General features: G+C 49.5%; 1 protein-coding gene across 6 annotated transcripts in view; it reads right to left on the minus strand.

Moving 5' to 3' along the window:
- The window catches only part of LOC149369481 (luciferin 4-monooxygenase-like), a 112,028-nt gene that overhangs the window by 5,436 nt on the left and 78,779 nt on the right, over window positions 1-27,813 (minus strand). For all 6 annotated transcript variants that reach the window (XM_089558855.1, XM_089558856.1, XM_089558857.1 and 3 more), the window contains 2 exons: window positions 13,252-13,396; window positions 9,115-9,384 (listed from right to left, as the gene is read on the minus strand). In XM_089558855.1, the coding sequence (XP_089414981.1) occupies window positions 9,115-9,384; window positions 13,252-13,396 (415 nt within the window). The remainder of the gene's footprint in view (window positions 1-9,114; window positions 9,385-13,251; window positions 13,397-27,813) is intronic.

The following is a 27,813-nucleotide window of genomic DNA, read 5'->3' on the forward strand; positions in this document are numbered from 1 at the left end:
TAACCAAGGGGAAATGCGTAACGTCTTCGTGGAATTCGCGCGGTGCTCGCGTAAACAACAACCCCGTGAGCACTGGCGCGCTATTGGCTCCTTCAGTTTGAACAAAATTCTCCTGCTTGGCTCTGACAAGCGCATTTCCTATTGGTTACAAAACTGGTCCCCAGAATGCTGGGAGAGTGTATTTAAGGGCGAGTTTTTGGCGCGAAAAGGGGGATTGGAGATCAGACGGGGCCAGACGGGGCAGATCGGACCGGGGGGGACTTGGAGATCGGAGCTCGAGGGAGTCCGGAGAGACCGGCCGGCACCGGAGGAGAGACCGGGCGAGGTCCGAGAGAGGGCTCGGAGAGAAGTCGCTGATGAGCGCTCGTGAATAAACCACATAGTCCCGAAGAAGTGTCCTGTCTGTTCCGCAACGTGTCGCCGGATCACCGAACCATTAGAAGGCTACAAGATCAACGCCATCGATCATTGCTAAATTAACTGGCGCAGTCGACAGGATGATTCCGGCGGCTTTCTGCGGAGCGGACACGGGAACGGGCACAATTGGACACCAGCGGAGAGCAACGCCTTGGTGAGAGTCCCCATCGCTGCGGCTGATCATCGCGACACCTGGCCGCCCGTTGCGGGGAAAGTAAGCGGGCTGCTGTTGAGAGACCCTGGAGGCTGTTGGGAGCGAAGAGAGGCGACATCCTGGTGCGAGACCTCTGGAGCTGTTGGAGGCGAAGAGGGGACGGAAGCTGAGGAGTGTCCTTGGATGGAGAGCGCTGCAAGTCTGTGGAGCGCCGAGGAGGCAACGAGAGGCCTACGAGCAAGAGAGTGCTGCAGCCGTTGGAAAGGACGAGGCGGGATCTGAGTGAGAAGACTCGGAGGAAGCCACAGAAGCCATGGACGCCGACACGACGGTAGAGTGAGTCCCCCTTCCCATTTTGCTTGCCTCCGTTGCGCTCGAGCCGCAGGGTTAGTGAGCAGCAGGTGTGATGGCCGCGCTGGGGCATTCGAGTGGGCATTATGCCAGTCGCACGTTGGGGCCCAGGCGAGGCAGTTATCTCAAAAATGAGCTGGACGATGTGAGTTTGGAGTCTCTCGAGCTCCAACTCGCAGTGGCTAAAGAAAAGTACAGGCAGATGACAGAATCTCTCCAGGAAGATAGAAGTGCGGAGAAGGTTGTGGTACAGCCGGAGCGAACTGATAGCCGATCACCCCCTTCAGACAGAGGAGATGCCAGGCAGGAGCAGGACAGTGCGTCAGATGAACGGGCAAGTTGCGACGGCATGAAGCCGGTTGAAACTGATAGCGTGCCAATGGAACGGCAGGTGATGGCCGCGCTGAGGTGTTCGAGTGGGCATTACGCAGGGCGCACATTGGGGCCCAGGCGAGGCAGTTATCTCGAAAATCAACTGGACGGTGTGAGTTTGGAGTCTCTCGAGCTCGAACTCGCAAGAGCTAAAGAAAAGTACAGGCAGATGACAGAATCTCTCCACAAAGAGCGAAGTGCGGAGAAGGTGGTGGTACTGCCGGAGCGAACTGAGAGGCGATCACCCCCTTCAGGCAGAGGAGATACCAGGCAGGAGCAGAGCAATGCTTCAGATGAACGGGCTAGTTGCGACGGCATGAGGCCGGTTGAAACCGATAGCGTGCCAATGGAGCGCCAGGTAATGGCCGCGCTGAGGTGTTCGAGTGGGTATTACGAGAGGCGCGCTTATGGGTCCAGGCGGGATGGTTATTTCAAAAGTGAACTGGACGATGTGAGTCTGGAGTCTCTCGAGCACCAGCTGGCGATGGCGGAAGAAAAGTACAGGGAAACTCAAGAATCTCTCCAGAAAGAGTGAATTGCGCAGAAGCCGGCGGTACTGCCGGAGCGAGTTCAGAGCCCAATACCCCCTCCAGGTAGAGGAGATGACAGCCAGGGTCGGAGCGGTGTAACAGAGGTGTTAGGTAATTGCTATGGCTTCAAGTTGGTATGGGCTCAGAGCGCCTCAGGCGAAGCACAGGTCCCAGTAAACAATGCAGAGATCGCAGGCGCTGAGTTGCCGGATGTTGCTGTGTCGGCAATCGAGGTTGAAAGAGAACAGCAGTCCCTGCTTGCCTGTACTGAGCTGAGCCCTGAGAGCGTGCCGGGTAACATACAGGCTGTTGTCGAAACTGTCCAGGTTACCGACGCGCGTGAGGAAAAGGAAGACATTTGCGTCGAACCGCATGAGCATGCGGATGCGGGCGAATCGCCAGGCGCGAGTGTCAATTATGAACATTCATTGCGCGTCGATGTGGAGACAGTGTGTCACGAGTGCTGCGCCAATGATGCAGTTCAAACAGCGACCTCAGTGGTGGCGGCGTCGCTAGAGGAGCAGCTGTCGCAGCTGACTAGGGCTGACTCTGAGGCAGGGGACACAGATACGGGCAATGCTAATCGCGGAGAGATTGCCGTACGAACGGAGATCAGCTGATGGGGACAGTGTCTGTGGCTTGTACTGTGAACAGAGCACGGAAACGCGGCGAAAGATTGCGGCGCACCCCAAATCACGGCATGATCCTGGCGTGCATTTGCCTATGCAGCTCAAGGGGAAGGCGTCTGGCGCAAACAAGGTACTGCAGTTGAGCACGCAAAACATGAAGAGGGCCAAAGAAAACGTGGCTCTGCCCATCGTGATGGCGCGTGGCCTGCGTGCACTGACCGCCGGTGAGGATCGTGAGTCAGATAGACCACGGCGCAAACGGAGTATCGCCTCTGCGCAAACTGCCTGTGTCGCACCGATGTTCCGTCCTAGACGGCAGGTGCGTGTGTTCGACCCGGGAGGACACCGCTGAAATCGTCGGCCGCGCTGGCCAGGGCCACTCCACCCTTAGCTGCTTCGCCATGTCGCAACAGGGAGCCATGCACTTCATATGCGACTCAGCTGACGTCGGTAGCATGTCGAGATTGAAACAAAAGGCTCGAGTAAGTGCGGATGCAGCAGGTGGAAGTGGAGGATCCAGAGGTGGAAGGACTCAGTGTTGAGAGACCATCGCATGGACATGACCGAATGTTGTTTGTGCGGAAGTTTTGTGTCGATTTTGCCTTTTGTGCTTCAGTGATTACAGACATTGTGGTATGAACTGCTCGGAACTGGCGTCGTGTGCGTGTTACAGAATGTTGGAGTGCCCTGAGATTGATGTGTCTTGGTTACAGGTTGGAATGTATTTGTCATTAGCACTGCATGGTTTAAGTATTGTTCTCTTATATCGCCTTTGCTACGTATGTGAGTGTGCAAGATGTGTCGGGACTCTCGTTAAGACGCGAGTTTCTCTTGTTGATGTGGTAGCTGGTATTATCGGTGTGCTTTCCTGCATGTTTTGTTTCCTATGTCCCTTCGCATTTTTTTTATTGTAACGTGCTTTGTGTTGTGCGTACAGCAAGTGTACACACAACATTCTCGGTAAGGAGGAGTTGAGTTGCCGGGTTGCGGCTCAGGGACCCATCGTGCACGCACCCCGAAGCCGATAGCCTGGCCCCCTTGGTTTTGTGTGTGTTAATTGTTTGTCGGGGCTCCTTGAGCAGCCGCCGTCCCGGCATCGCCGAAATGGGTTTGTTTTGAGACAAACGCGGCAGATGGCGGCAACGACGGTTAACCGACAGGGAGGAGGCCCGGCCTTGCAAGGGCGCGTTCGGGCCGCAAGGCGCGACCGATGCGCGGACCCCTGGGGCTTCGAGAGGGGGTCGCGTGCAAATTTATTGCTTTTGACTGCAGAGCGCGTGACGGACGGGATGCCCCAAAGACGAGCGACGAAGGGGGAGAGCGCGGCCGGTACAGTGCGCGCGGTTCGAGCTGAGTGTGCGCTTTCCCTGTGCCGCCGGTGGCGTTTTTGTGTGTTTGTATGTATCGGTGCTGTAACCAAGGGGAAATGCGTAACGTCTTCGTGGAATTCGCGCGGTGCTCGCGTAAACAACAACCCCGTGAGCACTGGCGCGCTATTGGCTCCTTCAGTTTGAACAAAATTCTCCTGATTGGCTCTGACAAGCGCATTTCGTATTGGTTACAAAAATGGTCCCCAGAATGCTGGGAGAGTGTATTTAAGGGCGAGGTTTTGGCGCGAAGAGGGGGATTGGAGATCAGACGGGGCCAGACGGGGCAGATCGGACCGGGGGGGACTTGGAGATCGGAGCTCGAGGGAGTCCGGAGAGACCGGCCGGCACCGGAGGAGAGACCGGGCGAGGTCCGAGAGAGGGCTCGGAGTGAAGTCGCTGATGAGCGCTCGTGAATAAACCACATAGTCCCGAAGAAGTGTCCTGTCTGTTCCGCAACGTGTCGCCGGATCACCGAACCATTAAAAGGCTACAAGATCAACGCCATCGATAATTGCTAAATTAACTGATGACCAGTCATTCCTTTTTTGTTTCAGCTTCCCATGTTCCTAAGTTTCCGCTGAATCTGGCTGTAGGCTGCCCAGACTGCATTTCCGCCTCTTCATCTTCATTCCAATTTTCAATTTCAAGAGACAAATGGTTGGCAGCTACGTCCATTATATGCTGTTCTGATGGTAATTCTATTTTTCTTTTTTGCTTAATTTGGAAAAAACCCTGGAAATCAACATTTCCTTTCACTTTTCGCATTCATTCTACTGATCGCTGGTTGTTGTTACCAGCATCTGCAGCTTTTTTTCGCCAGAAGTCTTCACTCCGCGTGGATTACTCGGGGGTATACTTTATTCCGCGTAACACTTCATCCCTAGTTATTTCTCTGATAACGTTAAGGCTTAGGACGGAATAACATAACGTTCCTGTCCTTCTCTAAATACATTGATCGGCATTAAAAGAAAGGAACAGCTGAAGCACTGAGATGTGTCCTTTGTTCTTCTCTCTTTTTGATCAGCTTCGCATCTTTTCGTGTTCACCAGACAGAACGAATGGATTGCAACATGTGTGGATGGGGCAGCATGCCAAATGCCACGTGACCTCCTGTGCACGAACCCGTTCAATATCGCAAACAGCATTCCCAGAGTAAAGGTTTGGTTTGGTTTATGGGGTTTAACGTCCCAAAGCGACTGAGGCTATGAGAGACGCCGTAGTGGAGGGCTCCGGAAATTTCGACCACCTAGAGTTCTTTAAAGTGCACTGACATCGCACAGTACACGGGCCTCGAATTTCTCCTCCAAAGAAATTCAGCCGCCGCGGCCGGGATCGAACCCGCGTCTTTCGGGCCAGCAGCCGAGCACCATAGCCACTGAGCCACCGCGGCGGCCAGAGTAAAGGGTATAGGTAACACGGACATTTTGTCAGATTACCTGGCTTCGACAACTTCACGGCACAGTGCTGCTGATGAGGTGAAAAACACAGTAGACTTCCTGAAGAGTGAAAATTCGCACCCGCGCGAAAGTTTGCCGTGCTTTCACTCCACTCGTAACGTGAAAGCTGCGATAATAAGTCAAGAGTTAGTTGGGTGTCGCAAAGAGAGTGAGTCCCTAAGCAGACAGGTTTCCTTTTTAAGCATGTGGATGTGTTTTTTTTTGTTTTTACTCAGCGCCAATTTCAAAAATCTTTTTGCGTGCCCTTTTTTTTTTCACATGTACGGGCTAACCAAAGAAAATTCATTTTATTTATTTTGCTTGAACCTAAACTCGGTCGTTAGAAATTAGTGGCCCATACTGTTTGGATCATTGGCTTTTAATTCACCCGAGATAATAAAGAATGCAGACATGCATCAACTGTTGCAGAAGCGAAAGGAGAGCACGCTAACATTGCCGCCTAGTAGCTACAGAAAGCTCTAGCTGCTACAGAAATTCTACAGAAATTAGAGTTAGGACAGGTCACCGCACTTCTTCGACGGGTGCAGAACTCACCGCTCTTCGTGTCGCCATTGAAGACATCAGTCAGCAACGCCCTCAGCGGTGGTCTATTTTCACTGATTCGAAAGCTGCCCTCCAAGACTTACAAGCTGCTCTTCGCCGTGGAGCCCATGAACAACTGGTCGCAGAAATTCGACAGCTACATCACTCTGCCATCAACAAAGGACATGACATTATCTACCAATGGCTACCCGGGCACAGCGGCATAGCAGGTAATCACCGCGCGGATGAGTTCGCGCGAACTGCTCACAACGACGGCGATTTTGTGTCGATCCCCATTTCGAGATCGGATGCAGCGAGCAGGCTTCGCGCACTTGCGCGGGACATCACGCTCGCCGCGTGGAATTCCGGCCAATTTTGCAATTCCCGTTTACAATCCTTGGACCCAGATCTGAAGCTCCGGCTACCATCAGGCCTACCAAGACGAGAAGAAACTTTGCTGTGTCGCCTCTGGCTTGGTGTAGCTTTTACCAACCACTACTCATTCTTAATCGGTATGGCTGATAGTCCTGCATGTTCCATCTGCGGGCATGACGAGACCATAACCCACATTCTTTGTGACTGCCCTGCCTACATCACCGAAAGGCAGTCTCTCAGCCGTGCGCTGGAGCGCCTAGATACACGCCCTTTCACGGAAATGAAGATTCTCTGCCACTGGGCGCGGCGGTCGTCGGCGGAGAAGGCCTGCAAGGCACTGCTCCGCTTCTTGAGAACTTCTGGCCTGCATGATAGGCTGTGACTTTAACGAACAGTGACGTTTTATAATGACTTCAATTTCCTGTTACTCTCCTTTCTCTTTCTTTTTTTTATCCCCTCACCCCCTTCCCCCCGTGTAGGGTAGCAAACCGATTATTCTTTCGGTTAACCTCCCTGCCTTTCCTCTTCTATATCCTCCTCCTCCTCTAGCTGTACTCACTATTCACGGCTTTTCCCCGAGAGTAGCTCAAAACAATTATTGTTCACAACAATGAGCGGCCGATCGATGCCACCTTTGTTAATCAAAAGAACAAGCCCTGCGCCAGAGAAGGTCATTGAGACCGCACCAGATGTCATACATTCTGGCGGGGCGTCCAATTGCTGGCGAAACACGCAATGACTAGCAGCACTTTGAGCATCTGCTTAACATATTGTAAGGTGCAAAACTGACCAGGACACGTGAAATGCGATCAGGGTGTGTAGGTGCGATGCGTCAATGCACGTCTAGTTTCACAAACATGCTAACGCACAAAGGTTGCTTCGTGACACAGATCCTCAACACCTTTTAGAAAAGGCTGTAGCAGGGTATGTGGGCGTAACTTGGCTGTCCGTTCAGCTTAGCAGCAAAGACACACTGAAAGCGAGAAGAAAACGTGCCGATGAACTGAATGCTCAATAATAAATACAACAAATAGTTTAGAAATTGATAATAGAACATTCGTCAAATAATGTACATGACTGCTCACATTACCGACCACAAATATTTTTTTGAGCGTTGTACTTAAAGCTGAACTTATTTAAGTGTAGCAATGACTAAAGAATACAAAGAGGAGCAACAGAAGTTATACAAAATTTGAAGGCATGAAATTTGGGCTCTACCTCTACCAGCTTTAAATTCAGCACGGCCAAGAGCGGCGAGCATTCGATTCGACGACCGCCGAGCACGCTTGTTGCTACGCCGCCGCCGACTCGTTAAGTTCTTTGCGGGCGCAAGTCAGCGAAAATAAAGAGTTTTGTTCAGAAGCCATTTTCGCCGTCTTGCTGCTCTCCAGACTGCAGTCACCATTGCGTGACAATGTATTACAGTAAGTATTTTAAATGACTTGACACATCAGCGTTTGAAGATCACTAAAACGAATTTTAGAAGAATATACCAACAACCCTTAATATATTTTCCATTGTTTTGCATTGTTTTATGCATTGTTGCATTGCATTGCATTTTGCATTGTTTTATGCTTCCAACAAGTATGCGCAGTGCATAGAATCTAGAATATTTGCTGTTTTTTCATGTAATGCGAAGAGCAATAGTAATTTTTCTTGTTTTTTTTTTGTCGCGGTCTGGGCTGTCTGCCTCTCTTTAATCTTGATTTTAAACGTTTGCTTTCTCGGGCAGACGAGAACAAATTAGGATTATTAAAAATTTCTCAACCCCATCCCATCACTCTGATGGAGTTAAATGATAGTATTGAATGGTGTTTTATTGAAACACTGGAAGCGCCGGCGACGAAGACCATTACAAAAGGTTATCGATGAAGAAGCTGGGCACAAGCGTCAGCAGGCAGCCTCAAGAGTTTCATCATAGTTTGCGTCGGCGCATGATCTTTTCATTCACAACATTTCGATGTCAGGTAATCGCCCAGGCGGAGGAGACAGCGATTGCTCTGGTTATACTTTCCCGGAAGGTTTCGTGCATAAATACAGACACCCAGACTGCTTGTTAAAACTATAGCATAGGAAGGAAGGTAAACACGGAAGCACAATGCTCAAAACTGAAGACAGAAACTTTAAGCCAATGATTGTTTGGGCTCCCGGACACTCTGTTGGAAACGAAGACGCTCACGCGGCTACCCGCTCTACATCACACGGGCCCCCAGCACCCGCAGGAACAGAATTATTAGGAGCCGTTATGAAGCTATAGGGAGTTACTCCAACATTTGAGGTTAGCAAGGAAAGTATACGCCGAATCACACAAAAATGTAAACAGACACTAAGGGGTCTATAAGGAAATGCTTAACAAGACTTACATAAACCCAGTACAATTCAGCTATATTTTTCACAATTCGTATGATTCGCATCTCGCCTTCTCCGATGATCTGGCGAACTTATACAACATGACAAGGGAATGCCAAACGAATCCATGTATTGGAAGAATCAATAACCCAACAACTGGGGACTGGGGGGCGACGCTGTCCAGTTGACATTCGGATGGCCAGTTTTCGCTGTTAACCGAGCAAGAGCGGCCAAAAAAGCCAATGCGCTCCTCTAATAAGGGTCCACTCAGGTAACTACAATTTCCTCTATGCATTAAACGTTTTCTCACTCACTCCAGTTGCATCATAGCAACCTAAGCTTATTTTAGTGGGATCATACGTGGTTAACAAGGATTTGTAATTGGGAGCTTAGCTTACTCACTTTTTAAAAGAGCAAGTTTTGAGTTCGTATCATTGGGATGTGCGAAGGCAGCTTACTTGTAAGCACTATACTGAGCAGCACATAACATCAAACCCAAACGCGCCTCCCAAGGGATTCTTAGCGCCTCACTAGGCCATACCTTCGTATGCGCGTTGGTGAAAGCACACTGCAGCACGAAGCACTCACGTTTCACAGTGTCCTTGATGCTCTCGGCGAGCCTCTGGCGGTCGCACATGCTGCCTTTTTCCGTCAGGACGACGGCCGCCGCAGGGGCCTCGCCCAACTCGCTATCCGGTATTCCCACCACGGACACCTCGGCGATCTCGGTCCCGTGCTCCCGAAGCAGCAGTTCCTCCAGTTGGGCAGAGGCTACCTGGTTGTCCATGCACTTTATCATCTGCTTCAGTCGGTCGACGATGTAGAACCGCCCGTCCTCGTCATAGTAGCCTGCATCACCTGCAAATGCAATTGGAGGGATATGAAGGAGGGAGCATCATGAGCCCGGTAAATACGTTGCTGTTTGAAGAGTTATATTTTCTCAAATAAGGGGAGGGGGGGGGCGTAAACTGACTCGGCAAGGTTCTTTTAGGATGATTGGCGTCAGAGAGCGTCATTAGACAGTGTTACTTGGCGTACGCAGTAAGCCTTTCACTGATTCCCATGCACTCTAAACGACGCGAACTCGACACTTAGTTTCGCATGCCATAGCAATACTCAAGTGGGCTACACACGGCGGCGCCGTCAAGTAAGATGAAGTGAAAGCACGTAGCGTTGTCTTAAAGTAACTTTATTCCTCGATTATTAATAAGGAGGTAGGGTGCATTGCCAGCGTTTTTATTTTTGTTCGCAGAACAAAACGATGCAAGTGGGAGCAAACCTAACAGCTGAGAAAAGGCTGAAGGCAGGGGCCTGACGGCGCGGAGGGGAGACGCAAAGACAGCTCCGGTGGGCTTTGCACGGGTACCAAGGTACGACGGCTCAACTCGCGGACACCCTTTGCGACAGATATCTCTGCCGCATAGAGGACCCAGTTGGGCCCGAGTAAGAGTACGCGGGAAAGCCGAATCCCGACATTGATGCCCCTTTTGAATTACACGACCTTAAGGCGGCTTTAGCTAAAATGCGTCGAGGTACGGCTCCAGGTCGGGATCGCATAACAGTCAATCTGTTGGCCAACCTCCCAGATTCGGCCTACCTCCACCTGCTAGTGTACATTAATCAGATTTGGGACGGGCGTCCACTCCCTCCCGAATGGAAGACCTCCTTGGTCACTTTCATCCCTAAGCCAGGCAAGCCAGTGAATACCGACAACCTGAGGCCCATCTCACTAACCTCTTGTGTGGGCAAGCTTATGGAGACGATGGTTAGGGATCGCCTCTCTCCACACATAGAGACCAAGGGCCTCTTTGAGATACTATGTTCGGGTTCCGACCGCATATCTCTGCGCAGGACGTCCTCCTCCAGTTACACCGCTACATAATACGACCCACTGCCATGCGCCACAACGACAAAGCCATCCTTGCCCTCGATCTTAAGGGGGCCTTTGACAACGTTCGTCATGGCAGCATCTTGGCTAACTTGAGTACCACCGATTGTGGGCGCAAGGCATTCACATATGTAAGAGACTTTCTCTCGAAGCGTCAGGCCTTCCTCAAGATTGACGACGACGAATACGGACCATACACGATGGGTACACGGGGTACACCCCAAGGGGCGGTCTTGTCGCCCCTTCTTTTCAACATTGCCATGTTGCAGCTTCCGCACCAATTGGCCCGGGTGGAAGGCATTCATCACGCACTCTACGCGGATGACATAACAATTTGGACTACAGAAGGGAGCCTTGGGGAAATGGAGGACCGCCTTCAGCGGGCCGCCACCATAACCGATAGCTACGCTATCGGCTGTGGTCTCCAATGTGCTCCCGCAAAATCGGAACTTCTGCACATCAGATCCAATCCCAAAGACACCACGAGTTTGCAAATCTCTGACGGGAGGTCCTATCAAAGAGGTCGGGGAGCTCCGCATACTAGGTCTGTTCATCCATAACAGGCTCAGCCCGGAATCCACTATTGCCAAACTCAAGCGCGTAGGCGAACAGGTCGGACGTATGATCCATCGCGTTTCTAACAAGCGCGGCGGGTTGCGAGGCAGGGACGCGCTTCGGCTCGCCCATGCCTTCGTGACCAGCAGGATCCTCTACTCCGTTCCCTACCTTCGCACTACGCAACAACAAGAAATAAGAATCGACACCATCGTTAGGAAGGCTACAAAGCGAGCACTGGGCCTCCCAGTGGCCACCTCCAATGCTAAGTTGTCAGCGCTGGGGGTGATCAACTCCTACCAGGAGTTACGGGAGGCCCACCTCGTGAACCAATATACGCGACTCTCGCAGACGGCATCCGGGCGCCGCCGGCTAGACCGCTTGCACATCCAACACGAGTGCACTCCAGAGGAGACGTGTCGGATTCCGGAGCTATGGCGTCACAAGCTCTGAGTCCCTCCACTCCCGCGCAACATGGACACACATACACACGAAGGCAGACGAGAGGCGCGCGCTCGGGCACTCGAGCACCAACACGGATCCAAACAGGGTGTATACTACGTTGACGTGGCAGGGCCGTCGCCCAATGGATTCTACACGGCCGCAGTAGTTCACCAGGCTCAATGCGTTAACGGGCTCTCCTTTCGAGCTCGAAATTCAGCACAGGCTGAGGAAGTAGCCATTGCGCTTGCCGCCTCGGACTTGAATTCGAAGGTAATCGTGACAGATTCGCGTAGAGCCTGTCAACACTACCTGGCTGGCGAGATTTCACCTTTAGCCTACAGTATATTAAAGCGTGCAGTGAGGGAATCGGACCCTTCGCCCAAACGCATAGTTCGGACTCCGGGCCATCAGGGCGTTAGAGGAAATGAGGCTGCGGACGCGGCTGCCCGAGCGCTTACCTACCGGGCACCTCATCCAAGCTCTTCCGGCTCGGAGATTGTGCAACCGCTTCTGCGGTTCAGAGAAATTCTGGACTACTATTGCGAACGCCATGGGCTTTTCCCGGTCCCGGCTAAGGGCCTACGTAAAGCTGATGAGCGAACTCTGAGGCGCTTGCAGACCAACACTCTGTTGTGTCCTGCAAGAGTGAAACATTTCGACCCCAAAATTGATGGGCGCTGCCCTCACTGTGGGGAAGTATCCGATACCTTCCACATGGTTTGGGCCTGTCAAAAGAATCCTTCCCTTCCCCCAAATCGTTCCCCTTCCCGAGAGGCATGGGAGGCAGCCCTGCTCAACTGCCCGGGGCTGGAGTCTCAAAGGGCTCTAGTCCAACGGGCGCGAGTAGCGGCCTTGACCAGCCGGGTCCCGGACTAAGGACTCCACCTATGTAAAGGGCCAGTTTTGGTCTGCAAACTCTCCTTTTGTTTATAAAAAATTTTAAAGTATCTGTTACAAAATTCTTCCGAAGTTCCATACAAATATCACCAAAAAAAACATGACGCGCAAAACTCACACCGCTTATTACGTAACTCTGCCTTTTGTCTGGGAAATATATGTGCTTAACGCGTAGGCTCAGTTGACATAAAAAAAAAACAAAGTGAAACAGCGGAGAGCCGCCAGAGACTGATTGACCTGCCTTTGCAAAAATGGCTTCCGCTTTTACCTCGTCGTCGAGAGCGGGTTTAAGCGGGAAATAAACTGAACGAAAGGACCCAGCGCATTAAGCACGGCTGACAGCTTATGAGGGGTGCACATCAGGATACTCCAGAACATTTAGCTGCTCAACATGTTCTTGCCTTCGGCCGCTTCTGATTTTCGAAGACAGCAACCATTGGCTCCGTAGCTTTATTCACTGCTTGAGAAGCCTGTGTCATCAGCCACTTTTATTAGCTGGCTATCTTGCTGGCATTCCTCCACCACTTTTAGCGCTTTAAATTTCTGCTTCTCCTGATGGACAGCGCGCTCTGCATCCCTCACTGAGTTTGTCGTTTGACGCGCCATAGCGCCCTCCTGCTGCCTTTTGGGTCAATGGGACAGCGCTTTCACTGAGAACTTTGAAGCGAAGACCCAGTGAATGAAATATGAAGAATGTGAATTGAAAACCCTACCATTTACGCAGATTGTGCAAGTTCCATTTGCACAATCTCGGCCCCGCAGCTGCCGTTTTGAAGTAGTGAAGAAGAATTTTCTTTAAATTTCGCAAGATGTGTAGGATAGAACTTGACGGGGTGTAATCCGATTATAGCAGCCTTGATACTTCGGCGCAAAGATTTTTTGCAAACATCAATGTATTCATGTGGAAAAAAGTCGTATGAAACGCCTCCGCCATTTTGCACCTGACTTGCTCCAGCCTTCCATGTCGAAGAGCTCAGCGGTTTCTTCGGGCCTCTTGTAGTAACTCTTCACCATGGATGGGATGCGGTAGAAGATCTCTCCTGTTTGATGAGGTCCAAGTTTCTGGCCGGAGACCACATCTACCACCTAGAATTCGGCAAAAAATGGCATCAGATGCTACGAAGTGGATACGGCAAACTTCATGTGCGTGAGAAATGTCTTGATAGCTGCCAGACAGCTGTCGTGAAGTGCACAAATTTCCCTGTTTATATCTTTTCGTTCACTGTTCGCGGTTAGTATGCGCAACCGAAATAAGAATCCTTGTCTACGCTAGCAGAGGATGGCATGAAGCAGTCAATACCTTTATTAATTGACAGTTTTTGAAGTAAAATGGACCATGAAGAATTAGACAAAAAGCAATGACTTCCATGCTTCCACAAAAACTCCTGACTCTTAAATTGCGGAATTTAAGCATTATGATAACAGCAATGTAATTATAAGAATTCTTGGCGAAACATAAGGAGTGTCTTGCCATAGATGTGTTTCAGCTTAAAGTAAAGGGAAATTTTGCATTCAATATAGCGATGACAGTAATGTTAGTCACCGCATGCAGTTAAAGGACAAAAAAAGTAAACGTTGAAGGCGATTCTCACCTATCCCGCTCTGTTAGCAACAGAATAGTACAGAAGCAAAGAATTCATGCGGTCTCCTCGAAATTGGGGCTATGAAGGCAAAACCTCGTCTATATTAGTGAACGCTCCATATTGAATATAGTTTTCCATTTGTAAAAGGTATTACTCGAAAGAGGAAGAAAGATTAGGAGTTTAGTTGGGTTGCCAATGAAGACACTTGCAAAGAATTTTAGCAGCTCAAAGAACATTCAAATCCGATTTGAGAGTGATTAAACTTTTTCTTTTGGAGTATAGTTAAATAATATAGTAATATGAATAGTATTCTCCATATTTATGTGTATCCCAACATCGGACTCTCTCCATTGGAGCGTTCAGAGACTGATTAAAAACTGTTCAAAATTGCCGTGTGCTCACCGGGTGTTAAGTTTAAGTTCGTTCTTTTGCAATTCTGCGGTAACTCCGAGCTTCACCTTATATTCAAGTTCAAGTTCATTTAGTGACGTACACAGAAGGCCAAACACAATAAAGTCAGTAGAGAAGGAGGTCCAATATTAAAAGACTGTCCGGGAGACCTCCTAGAGTTAAAGCAAGTCTGCTGAAATCCCTAACGATGGGAAGCAGTATAGGAAGTAATTAGTATAAAATGCAACCAACAACAAAGCAACGGTACCAATATTATGTGTGACTAAAAATGTCACAAAAATATATACTCTGTAAATTAGTGTTTATAATGCAGACATAAAAAACTTTAAAAAGGGGTTATTAGTGTTGAAGCATATTAACTACACAGAAAATTGTTTAAATATTATTTAATGCGATGATATACTGAGTGAACGGTGATCGACGCTTTAATTTCACTTGGTAAAATATTCGAATAGGATATGCCAGCACACATTGGAGTAAATTTTTCCTAGTCAGTACTCACTTTAGAGAAAACGAGAGTATTACGCTGTTGAAACCTAGAAAAATTAATATTAGCGAGTCAATCAGTAACGCCACCTGTATCAGTGTGTATATTATTTATCTGCTGCATAATTATGGATGAATTGAGAGCGAGTAATTGTTGAATTGGAAGTATGCGCAAGCTCTGATTTAGCGGTAGATAGTGTGTTTGGAATAAACTGAATGACATGAGCCTGATGGTTTCATTCTGATGGCGCTCTTTCGATGTTCGCTAAATATATATTTCCCAAGCAACATGATCAGTAACTAAGGCGGCTATGGATATAAGCATAATATAACGGACGTATGACGCGCAGTTGAAAATATACACGCGTTTTGATTAAGACAAGAATGCCGAACAAACATTATGCACAAGTGTTAGAACTTGGCAATGAAACAAAGTGCTCATCTAGAGTGACGCCCAAAACTTGGAAGTGTCGGAGATAGGCAGGCCATAGTTATTCAGTGTCAGCGATGGCGGAGCATTTATAATTATAAGAGGAGAGTGAAATAACATGGAAGTTGTTTTCCTGAGGTTCACTTGCATCAAGTTGTTTCGAAAAAAAATTTGCTGTGGCTTAGCTTGTATAAGCCCGGTAATTGCAAAAGCAATATCCGTACCTACGCCATGGTTCAGCTGGTAGTGTAGCTGGTGGTGGTGCTTGTGGTTAGACTTGTGGCGATGCATATGTTATACAATCCAATCCAATCGAATGTATTCTAATGTAATCTAATCTAATATAATCTATTCTAATCCAATCCAATCCAGTCCAGTACAATCCAGTCCAGTCAGGCCGCCGTTCATGTGCACCGCCGTTGCACACGGATGGCGCGAGATCACGAAGCAATGTTAAGCCGCTGGTGGTTGGCAAAGCTACTGCTTTCTAGCGATGTGAGTCGAGCCTAATTTCTTCAGCGTAACGCCACAATCGCGCTTCTAGCGGAGAGCGCAGGAGTTAGGCGCCGGTGGTGGCACCGCCGCGGCTTGCGAGGGCGCAAGTCGGTCGCCCTTCTCTTCGGCGTGACGTCACAAAGCACTAGTTGCGCTCCTAGCGGAGAGCGCAGCGGTTCGGCGCCGGTGGTGGCACCGCCGCGGCTTGCGACGGCGCGAGTCGGTCGCCCTTCTCTTCGGCGTGATGTCACACATGACGTCACACAGAGGTCAACTAAAGGTCAATGGTGGCACCGCCGCGCTACGGCAAAGGCTGAAAGTGCAAGTAGTAATGCTTTCGCTTTAAGGTGGCGGTCCCACTCTGACGGTGAGCGGGAACCATTTTTGGTGATATTTGTACGTCGACTGTACCTCGCTCGTTCGCTTCATAAATATGGTTCAGATATCTCCGAAAAGCTATTTTTCTCTGCTTTCAAAAGATGCATTTTGATTAACGGTAGCTGCAAATTTGTTTCAACTGTAAAAGAAAACGCAAAGATGAAAACTGGCAGTTGAGCTCAACTTGTCTCAGGAAATGCAAAATTGTGAAAAACCTCTTGCACCTAGAGAAATATCTTTCGAGATACTTTGAGATCGGATGCTAATCAACATATTTAAGCATTTAGAAGTACGTGTATAGATTAGTTTATTAGTCACGCATGTTTGAAAAGCATAGAAAACAGAACAATGTAATCTGCAATAACTTTTGGGATATGCATTGCACTGCAGCGCCTTTTTGAACAGTTTGAGATCGTCTAATCGCCCTTCCATTCTGAAAATTTCATCCGTCTGCCTTGTTTAGTTTAAAAGTTATTCCTGATCAAAGTTAGCGTTTTTTCGAAATAGTTAAAAACGGAATGCAAAACTGTTCAGGTAACCAGCGCGTGGCAGTTTTGAGATTTTGCGTGAAGAAACTTGATACTTCGCTCTACGCGGCTAAGCATCGCCTTTACTCTACGGCTTTTGGGGAATGCGCAATGTCTAGTTGATTTTAGCTACCTTTTTTGTTCTCCTCATGAAGGACACAAGCTCTTGAAACGTTCCGCGGCTTCTTTTTTTCTGGCAAATATACTCTTAAAATGTAGGTCTCTCATTCCTTTAATCAACTTGTAACAATTGCCAAGAACAAAGTCCACAGAATACAAACAATAATAGCAATAACGCAGCGACATGCGATAAATGTAGATAAATTTAGTAAGTAGCGCCATCTACACACATGCACGTGTACTAAATAATCACAGTTCAAAAAAATAACGAGTGTGGCGCTGCTAAACATTTACAATCAGGAGGTGTTCACGAGAGGGAACGATACCTCTACGATGTTCGCACGTTTCCCTCGATTTTGCCCTATGTAGTGTGTGTCGAACTTCCAAGCAGATTTCCGCCATATTGCTTTGCTGGATTGTTTTGTAGCGTAAAGCTAGTAAAGCCACACTACGCGGGTCAGAGCCGAGTTTTGCGCGAGTGTGCGCCGCCTGTTATGCGCATGCGTGAGAACCGCGTGACGTCACGAGAGGCGCAGGTCCGCCGGTGCGTCGCCTCCTCGCCACAGCCGGTGTGAGCTCCTCGCTGCCGGCGCCGCCGGCGTGCGCTCCTCTCCGACGCGTGACCTCGTGTTTACGACAGTTGCGCCGCGCGCTACTGCGCATGCGCGAGGAGGGTGCGCGGAGAAATGACGGTCGCGCTCAACATGTAAGCTCTGGTAAGCTAAGGAGAGTCGAGCCGCTGCCAAACGGCGCAGAAGACTTGAAAATGTAAATTCTTCCGATCCCGAGGTTGTCGCCTGACAGTTTGCCGTCGAGCAGCCAAGGCGAAACGTGCTGCCGAAACACCGGATCACTTTACGCTACGTATATCCAGGCATAGCAGAGCTAAGCCACTGCCAATTTTTTTCACCTGACGCTACGAAACGCATTCTGGGCGTCGTATTATTTTTCGAGGACAGCTTTGGCATTGCTAAAGCGACAGGAAAGGGAAGAGACAGGCTTTCGCTTCGTGCTGCCGGTTCGTTGTTCCGGCTAGCGCCGTGGAGGGGAAGTTGGAGAGCGCTCGATTCGCCTGCACTCAATGCACCAGTTCGGCAAAGTTCTGCGGCAGCGGCGGTGCGGCGGGTGTGTACCGCTAGCTCCGGCACTTTGAGCGCAGTTTGGCACTGTCTGCTTCCAAAACGGATGGTCGAGTGCAGGCCTGGTCGTCGCTAGCCTTTGCGATGCCAATGAATTGCAGCCAGCTGTTTACAGCCTACATAAGCGGCAGCCAACCTCTCGTATCTCATGAAGAAATGTGCAAACCGCACATCACAATAACATGTTGCCATGAACCAGCCTCAATCCGTTTGTTTGGAGAACTCGAGCAGCGTTCTAGCTTGTCGACGAGTGAAAGTTACTTGAGTCTCCGCCGTTTATCACAACCCGCAAACAATCATCTGCTTCCATGGCGGCTGCAGCTGCACTATTTCAGCACTAACCATGGAGCAGGTGCAGTTTTCCTGAACTAGACTCGCACATCTTTCAAACGAATGCCGTGGTTCAGAGGGCGCCATGTTCCACCGCTGAAATGAATCCATGTGGTATATAAGTCGGGTACAACTCAAGAATGAAGCAGCACATGCCCATCAAAGGAGACCGCCCAGCCAAGCGCGTCGACCGAAAAGTTTTCTGTTCGGTCTCCACAGGTGCGCCGCGACAGCAGTGGAGGCTGAAGCTGCCACGACCGTCTGTTGCCGAATATGACCCCACCTGTAACATTCAGCGCTTTTGCGAAAAAGACGCTCTCGCGCGGATCTATGCGAAAGGTGAGCAGCCCAGCCCTCTCTCCCCCCCCCCCTCCCCCTTTAGTGGCCAGTGCAGCTGAGACAATAAACGGGGGCACCACACCTACTAGTACCTTCGCCTTTCTCCCTGTCTTTTCCCCTGCTCCTGCTCAGGTGCGCCTAGAGACGATGGCGGATGCCGGGGCAGCAAAATCTTTTCCTTTCTTTTTGCGTTATTATTCTTTTAGCCTTATCCCGAACAAAGGACATCCACCGTCGGCGACACGGGGACAAAGCGCCGACTCCTTCGTTCTCTTTCGCAGGCTTGGCTGCGTGCACAGCCACACAAATCGACGTGATTGGCTGGAGAGCTCTGTCTGAGTTGCGTGTGCCGCTTCGTTCTTTGGTTGTAACCGACTATAGTGCTGAGAAGTCCCCTTTTCGGGAACTGGCACAAAGGACCGCCCCCTCCCCTTGCTGCGCGCTCCTCCTGCAGGCGGGGTAGACTAGCGCCGCAGGAAAAGAAATTCTCGGAAAATGATTACAAGCACGTTATAAGCGGTGTTTACATGACGGGTTGAGTGGAGGATTTGAGCTGAAAACCGGTTACTGGGTTCATGTAAACGAGTCGGGACCGGGAGTCGAGGGAGCGAGTCCAGTCAACTCCGCTGCAGGGGGTGGGTTGACTCACTCGACCCCAACAGCAGATAGCACGTAAACCGGTCTGAGTTGGGTTAGTGGAAGGAGGGGTGATAAATGCGAACCTGTTATTCGCTTGCGCCGTAGCGCCTGCGAGGCAGCCGTGCATGCCGCAATCTTCCCGGCTGCCACTGCCCTTTCCCGCTGCGCCGTTCGACGCTTGGTGCCGCTGCTGTTGAACCGGTCGCGACTCGCTAAAATCGAGTTCATGTAAACATGCAGTCAAGTTGGGCTGACCTTGCTCAACTCGATCTCCTGGCTCGACCCGCCGAAGTCGGGTTCATGTAAACGAGGCTATAGTTTCCTGACAATAGACGGTGTGAAAATAGCAGCTGTTCCTACAGTTTCCAGGTACGCGCGCGTGGACACGCACGCATACACACACACATAAGCGGGCGCACTTTTTCAATCTTTGATCCAACCAAATCGAGGCAAATCGACGCAAGGTTAGAAAGATATACATTTCAGCACGCGATGGAAAATTCTGGAGGGAATAAGCAACCTAATGATGCAAACTGGATACAAGAAAGACGTACGTCTAAAATGAATAAGAGCACGCAGTTGAGGGTCCAAACGAGAGAGGGGAGGGGGTCGCCCTAAGTGCCTACAGAACTATCGCTTTGTAGCCGACCCCTTTTTTTTTTCAGCATTCCTGCACACCTCGCCCCCCCCCCCCCCCCGTTCTTCTTCGTACAATGTCTATAAAAAAGTCTCGAGTCCGCCTCGTGAATGGTATGCATCTGTATACTGCATTTTTGTGAGCCTTGGCAAAATTCCGTCGAAGTTGATCGGAACTGGTTGCAAGGTGCCGCCGCATGTACGACGAATATTTGCTTCTGAGGTAAACACATTCCGACACCATGCGGTGCTAACCAGGGTGTCGAACCGGCATTTTTTCGGGTTCGGTTCGGGTTCGGGTTCACGCCCTTCGGGTTCAGTTCCGGGTTCGGCTCCAGAGGGACATTCCGTTCCGGTTCGAACCGGTTCGGACCGTCTCGAACCGGTTCAAACGGGTTCGGGTTCAGGACAAAAAAAATTAAAACGCAGATGGGTTTCAGTCAACCTTGCTATGCGTTTTCTTTGTTCTTCCACATCGCTATACAAAATAAAAAATGCAAAGATTTGTTTTCGAGAACATAAAACTGGGCCAGCTGGTAAGGGCTCCCAAGCAGCGCAGGTATTTGGCCCAGTATTGGAAATAGATGGTTTCACATTGGTCCATTGTAGGGCCGGCCTATGCCAATACATTTACAATACTGGTCCGATTACCTGCGCTGCTTGGTTTCATGATTAAACAGCGCAGTAAACAGGACAAAAGGAAGTCTGGAGACGACACAGACGCTGACTAACAACTTGTTTTTACATTCTCGGAGAAGTATATGAAGGCGCAGGACACAGTGAACAATCCAAAAAACAGGAGAGCAATGATAAAAACTAAAAACCCTACTGCTCATGCACATCACAGTCGAGTAACGACAACTTTTTCAACGAAATTCGAAGACTATATTCCATAGTGGACGGCACTCCCTATCTCCTGGACCTCACACAGTTGCCAAGAAAGCCTAACTCCTTATCTACGAAATTTATGGATGGTGAATCAACACGCTCATGTGCTTCCTTCCTGATCATAAAGGCCTCCACCATCTCCCTACAAATTCGATCAGGGTGATTAAACAGGAGACTTGTCTTTCTAAATGGGGAAGCAATGAGCATTTGTTCGAACATCACAGATGGGCGAAAAAAATTGGCGGGGGCTTAGCTTTGGTTAAGCCTGGTAGGTTCCGAAAGCAAAACCGCAGCGCCTCCAACTGAAGAAACGCAGTGCGCCGCGTCTACAGGTCACGCGTGGATACAGGCCGTCGCTGCGCGACGACTCAAAGCGTCTTCGGTAATTTTTTTTATTGCGAAAGCAATACTGCTCGAGGTTTCCGCTCTTGGCCGTCGTCCCGGAGAATCCACCATTGACCTTTAGCTTGACCTAAGTGTGACGTCATACCAGCTGCGGAAAAGCGGGGCCCCAACTCGGCTCGTGGCGATCGTCCCAGCGAATCCTCCACGCGCCACTGCCGTGGGGGAGGCGCTCGCTCTACGTGACCAGCCAAACCAGGCGCAGCCAGGGCTATTGCTTTCGCAACTTACCGGGCTTAACCAAGCTAAGCCTCTGCCAATTTTTTATATTTTGTTTTTGATGTTGTTGCGACTGAGAGAAAGAAAACGTAATCTACAGCTGGTATGACGTCATAGCGGCAGTAGCGCCACAGGTGCGCAGCGCGGCAAACACACACCGTGCCTGCAGCCGGGCTATCTGAAGGAGCGTGTTGGTCGCCCTTATTCACTGCGCTAAAGGTCAAACGTAACTGCGGCCGGGTCACGCGAAAGCTTGAAAGTGCGAGTAATATTGCTTTCGCAATAAAAGTAGCGGTGTCGTACAACTTGGCTTTGCATTGGAGCGAGTGCAACGATTGCTTCCCCCAGTAGATAAGACAAGTGTCCTGTTTAATAACCCTCTTTGCATTTGTAGGGAGTTGGTCGGGGCCAATGGGATCAGGAAGGAAGCAGATGAGTGTGTTGCTTCACCATCTATTGATTTGGTGGATATGGAGTCAGGTTTTCTTGGCATTGAGCGAGGTCCAGGAGAGAGGGGGGTGCCGTCTACTATGGAAGATACTATTCGAATTTCGTTGAAAAAGACGTCACGACTCGACTGTGATGTGCATGCGCAGTATGGTTTTTAAGTTTTAACCTTTGTTCTGTTTTTGGGGTTGTTCCCTGTGTCCTTCGCCTTTATATACTTTTCCCAGAATAAAATAACCAGTTGTTAGTCAGCGCTCGAGTCGTCGCCCCTCTTCCTTTTGTCGTGTTTACTGCGTTACTTGAGCACGAAAAAATTGTTTAATGCGTGGTGTTCTCACTTTACCCATTTTATTTACTGCCCGCAGCAAAAAGACGAATGTACGGGAAGAGCCGCAGAATGAAAGGAACTCAAAATTAATTAAAATCGGCTATGTACATACGTCCCAACGAGAGCCTAGTGTTAGCACTGGCTGTCCCTAACATTCAGAACTTACCAACCATATTTTATTTAAATCACCTATTCGACATCGCCTTTGTGACTCATGTTATATATCCCAAGCCCCTATAGCTCAGTATGTTCGAAATCTTAGCTTATCGTGGCTGCTCACTATAGTAAAGTAAGAAATTTGTTTGTGATAGAATGTTTGTTTTTTTCCTGGGGTGCTATCAAAGGCAACATTTGCGTCAGCAGAATTTTTTGCACCCTTGATAAAGTGATAGAGTGGGTAATCTAGCGTGCATCATTTGTCCACCAACTTGTTTCGAGCATTTATTTTCAAAACTAAAAACAACCCCTTTCTGGCAGCTGTGCTTAATAGTGCTAAGTGCTCGCCTGTCTTTTCTGGACATGCTCACAAGTGCTGATTCGTTGGGTTTTCTCACTCTTCGCTTTTACTTATCTGTATGGCCTCTCCACAAGGCAGATGACAAATGTTGTGATCGGTCATTACTTCCTCTAGTCATTAATCTACAGCCTTACCTAGACTTTCTTGATACTAGTCAGCGAAGTCAGCGAAGTCAGCGGATGTACAGTGGAGCCCACTTTAATGGCCGCAGATATAGCGAACGCTCGCTTATTATAAGCGGGTGTGGTGCTACCGTGAAAATATGCATAAGGGCAACGGAAATTCATCGCAGTAACAGCGAACAACTCAGGCCACACCACTCGGTTATAGCGAACGAGGTGGCGTGGTGAAGTACCGCGAGATTGTAGAGGTTGTTCTTCCGCTAAGCACGCAGATGAAATAGCTCCTCTCAACCTTAGCCTCCGAGGTGGCTCTGTGGTTATGGTGCTCGACTGCTGACCCAAAACACGCGGGCGCGATCCCGGCCGCGGAGGCTGAATTTCTATGGGGGCGAAATTCTAGAAACCCCTGTACTGTGCGATGTGAGTGCACGTTAAAGAACCCCAGGTGGTCGAAATTTCCGGAGCCCTGAACTTCGGCGTCTCTCATAGCCTCAGTCGCTTTGGGACGTTAAACCCCATAAACCAAACCAAGCCTCTGAACCTTCACGACACCGCCCCGGAACGAATATGACAACAATTAAAAGGCGGCACTGCTGTGCGCAACGCTAACCGGAAAGTCCGGCGCCCGGTAACACTGTAAACGCTAAAGTAAACACGGTAATAATATGCTATAATTCTCTATTGAAATAGTAAGTAACCGCCGGCCAAACCCGCGTCGATGGCCAACGATTGCAATCATTGCCTACGCGTTCGCCGGCTCGGCAAAGCATCTCGAGTAGAAGAAGCGCGGTGCGCGTGAGAAAGGGGCATCGTCAAAAGCGAAGCTACTGGCCATGGTCGCGGATCAACTAACAGCAGCGATTAGATATTTCTGAAATCCTTGCTGGCCATGCCAGTTACGTGGTATGCATAGCCTGCCCAGTCGTCTGCATCGTTTGCGCTGCTACCATGTGCAGGCATTGTCATATAGCGGACAGTTCAACGGATGCATTCTGCGCCACAAGCGCTGCGCTACTTCGTCGCTGCATCGGCCCAGGAACGACACAAGCAGCTCGAAAACACACGTGGCCATATGCCTGCAGATTTCTGGCAAAGCTTCGTTGATCCGTAGCCGACCGGATGTTTCCTCGGATAACTACGTTCCTGCGGACCACAAAATCGCAGAAGCGCCTGCTGAGACGAAGACGTTGAATACCAAGTGCGAGCTCTCCCTACTGTCAGGAATCTCATTTATGTGGCCGGCCTGCCACCAGTTGCCATGCACACTTCATCCATAATTAGTTATACCCGTCCCTATATTTGATAGTTGGCAGCAAGGTCTCGACGCGGATTAAATGACCGCCCTAGATAGCCTGGAAAGAGCCGCGACCGGCTCTGCTTTGCACAAGTAAACACGCATAACGCAGCTTTATAAGAAATAATTGCCACTTTTAGCGGCCTTACTATATTTGGCTGTTGTACGAAGAATGCACTTGCTACGAACATCAGATATAACGAATGGTACCCGGGTGACCGTTAGGTTTGTTATAAGTGGACTCGACTATAGTTTCAATCGGCCACAAAAACCTCTTTCACCCTTCAGACATGGACCTTACATGTTAGGACGCACCTTCGCGCCAAAGGGGCGTTTGTGCTGTGGTCAGTGCATTTCTACCTGTGCGAGCAACGAGAAACAATTTCAGCAATAAAATGATATTTTTGTCATGATGCTGTATTCTTTTGGGACATACTTAAGCAGTCTCTTAAAAAACCCATTGACATCATACATTTCACTATAACATTTATGTCTGCGATGAAAAGCTCCGGAATTCTGTGCGAACACTTCGTGTTCATAGGACGCAGAACCACCGTGTTCCACGAGGTCACTGTTCAGAACACAGTGCACTTTAACGCAGGAGGAATATGCTGCGCAAGTTCAACCTCCTGACTGGTTCCCCTTTCATGACGTGTGCACCGTCTGAAATTTTCATGTGCGGGCGGAGGCAGGGAGTTATGGTGGCATGAGGCCTGATGCCGAGATCGCTGAATTCGAAGCGGTCAAGTAAGACATGAGGAGGGTCAGAGAGATTCCAAATATTCTATGCATTGACCGTAAAAAGAAGCCTACAAGATAGCCAAATAGCCTAAAGCATCTGTAAACAGAGTTTTCTGTTGCGCCGCCATTAGTAAGAATCCCGCTCGGTGTCAGAAGTTAGACGATGCGTACTCTTTTAGTTGTTCTTTTTATTGCGTTAGCAGCATAGCTTGCTTTCCCAAAAATAACCGCGCTGCGTGCGTGCAGCCTCCATCCTTGATGTACACTCTGGTGGGCGCACATCAGGGCCTTCACTGGTAAAAATGCACCTTCAAAACTTTCACCCATCTCCCCACCCCCCATCACCCTCCTGTACCCGATATAGCCGAGGAAGATTGTTGTGAAGGCTCAACGTATAGTCAGTCGCCCAAGCGTTTTACGAAAAAAAAACGCTAACAATCATAAGCCTGTCGTGTCAGACACTAAGAACGGGAAGTATGACTGCGAGAAGTAGATATAAGTCGCCAGACAGAGAAGATCGAGCCGCGCTCTGGCGACTGGCAGCAATTTTTTCTTAGAAGCAGAACGATTTCAGCAAATCGGCATAACGAAATCACTTCATCGCAGTTACATTTCATCGCAGTAGCATCTTTTTGGACGTAGCACCTTTCTATCGCATGCCAGCGAGCGCATGTATTTCCGTATTGCCCTTTTGTGTAATCGGTATTTAATTTTTTTCTTATTAGTACATCTCCACCGTTGCCAAGAACCCGCCTTTCGTTGCTTATTTCCGTCGCGCGCAAACAAGAATATGCGGATTCTAAAAAAAAAAAGAAGCTGCACCAATTTATACATCCTTCTTTTGGTAATACTACTAGTAATATCTCGGGTTTAACGTGTCGAGTAGACATTGGGGCTATATGACAGACGGTGTAGTGGAAGGCTCCAGATTAACGGAGACCAGCTGGCGATTTTCGACGTCACGCTGGTTTTTGTATTTTCGGAATCAGCAGCCGAGCTCCACAGCCATTGAGCCATTTTTTTTCTTTATTGCCCTACAGGCCCGTCGTGAGGGGTTTTGTTTAGAATTTGCTGTCTAAGACAATGAGCGCCTACAAAAGTAAACGTTGAACTACCCACTGCGGTTGCTCAGTGGTTAGGGCGCTCGGTTACTTATTCGGTGTACCCGGGTTCGAACTCGGCCCCGGCAGCCACGTTTCGATGGAGGCGAAACGCAAAAGGCACCGTCTGCTGCACGATGCCAGTGCATATTAAAGGGCAACTGCGCCACTTTTTGAGAATTTCGCGATACTCCAGGATTCAAATCTATAGACCAGATTTTTTTACCCTCGCACGCAGGCTGCGGACGCGCGCCTACTCTCGACGCCAGTCGCCATCTGTCGGAGCGCGCGGCCCGAGGGACTGCGGGTCGCGCCGGCGCCGCGCATAGAACGCGTGTTTACGTGTTCGCTTCTGCCGTTTTGTGCTCCATCAGCTAACGTATGAGGGTGTGTGCTGTGAGTCACTACTCACATTTGCCCTCTTCCAGACAGTGCTGCGGTTATCTTGTGCGCAGTTACTCGTTAACGTGACATCCGAGTGTAGTCGACCAAGTAGTGTACGGACTGGAAACCGGCACTTCTAAGCAGATTTCTGCGCTGTCGTGTCGTTTGTCGTCGCCTTTTACGTGCGATATCATCTATGATAATTTTATGCATCAGAATGTAGATCTATTGGTTTGACTCAGTGGAGTAGTAACTGGATAGGCGAGCTGCAGACTGAAGGTTGTCCCGACGGAGCGCGTGTTTTCGATCACCATGTACGTGTTCGGCACCCTTGCGCTGAGCTTGCTCTTGTTCCCATTAAACACATTTCATGCAGAGGATTGTAAGCACGACCGCTACCGATTTCAGCTGCTTTTTCCGCGCGCATGTTAGAGGTATCTGGGGAAAGGTTTATCTATAGTATCTTTCTTCTGTTGGTATCTACACTAGTTTGGTTTGGTTTATTAAGGTTTTACGTCCCAAAGCGACTCAGGCTATGAGGGACGCCGTAGTGAAGGGCTCCGGAAATTTCGACCACCTGGGGTTCTTTAACGTGCACTGACATCGCACAGTACACGGGCCTCTAGCATTTCGCCTCCTTCGAAATTCGGCCGCCGCGGCCGGGATCGAACCCGCGTCTTTTGGGCCAGAGCAGAGAGCCGTAACCACTGAGCCACCGCAGCGGTGCGGTATCTACATTATTCATAGGAAAATATGCGCGATTTCATTACATTTTCCACACTTAGCCAAACGCCTACGCAACGCTCTCACACGCGGCGAGAGCTCCTGAATAAAATAACGCGACTTCGGACCTCGGAATTAGTGAAAGCTGGATTAGCTGCTCATATCTATTCAAGCTTTTATAAATTAAGCGGAAGTACGTTTTTATGCACCAGGTTGCATAAACCATGACAAAATTTGTTTTCTGTTGGCGCTGCGACTCAGTTGAGCTCACAGCGGTAATTTGTTGATAAACTGGCGCGGCGACCAGAAAGCCGTTTGTGGAAGGGGGGGGGGGGGGGGGCTTTATGGCCGGCAGGAAGGAATAAGAGTGCATGGGAATTGGAACTGCATACTAGCCGCACACCTAATTCTTGATATTGAATAAAAAGTTTCTTTGCGGTGGAGCACCAAGACGGAATTCGATTAAGCACGAGCGCGTTCTAAGCGCCGGCACAATTAACTTGAATGTCAAACTAAATGTCATTAAAACGCGTCAATGTTATCGCTTTGATAACGTAAATACTTCCTGCAACACAGCCACGCAGCGGAAGTATGCTCGACAATGTTTTTTTAGCGCCCGAAGCGCGGCTATATGCAGGCGCGGCCGCGGAACTGCCGCAGCCCCGCAGTCCCCAACGAAACGCCCGCACCGCGGCGCGCCAGTCGGTGCAAAATGGCCGCGCCCAGGAGAGGCTCAAAAATCTGGTCTATATAGCTGAAGGTAAAGCGTGCTAAGTTTTTTGCACTGCCATTTAAAATAGTGACGTAATCGACGATTAAATTTTG

The sequence above is a fragment of the Amblyomma mixtum genome, chromosome 1 (genome assembly GCF_055824585.1).
Source record: "Amblyomma mixtum isolate Tamu chromosome 1, ASM5582458v1, whole genome shotgun sequence".
In the NCBI taxonomy this organism is placed as follows: Eukaryota; Metazoa; Arthropoda; class Arachnida; order Ixodida; family Ixodidae; genus Amblyomma; species Amblyomma mixtum.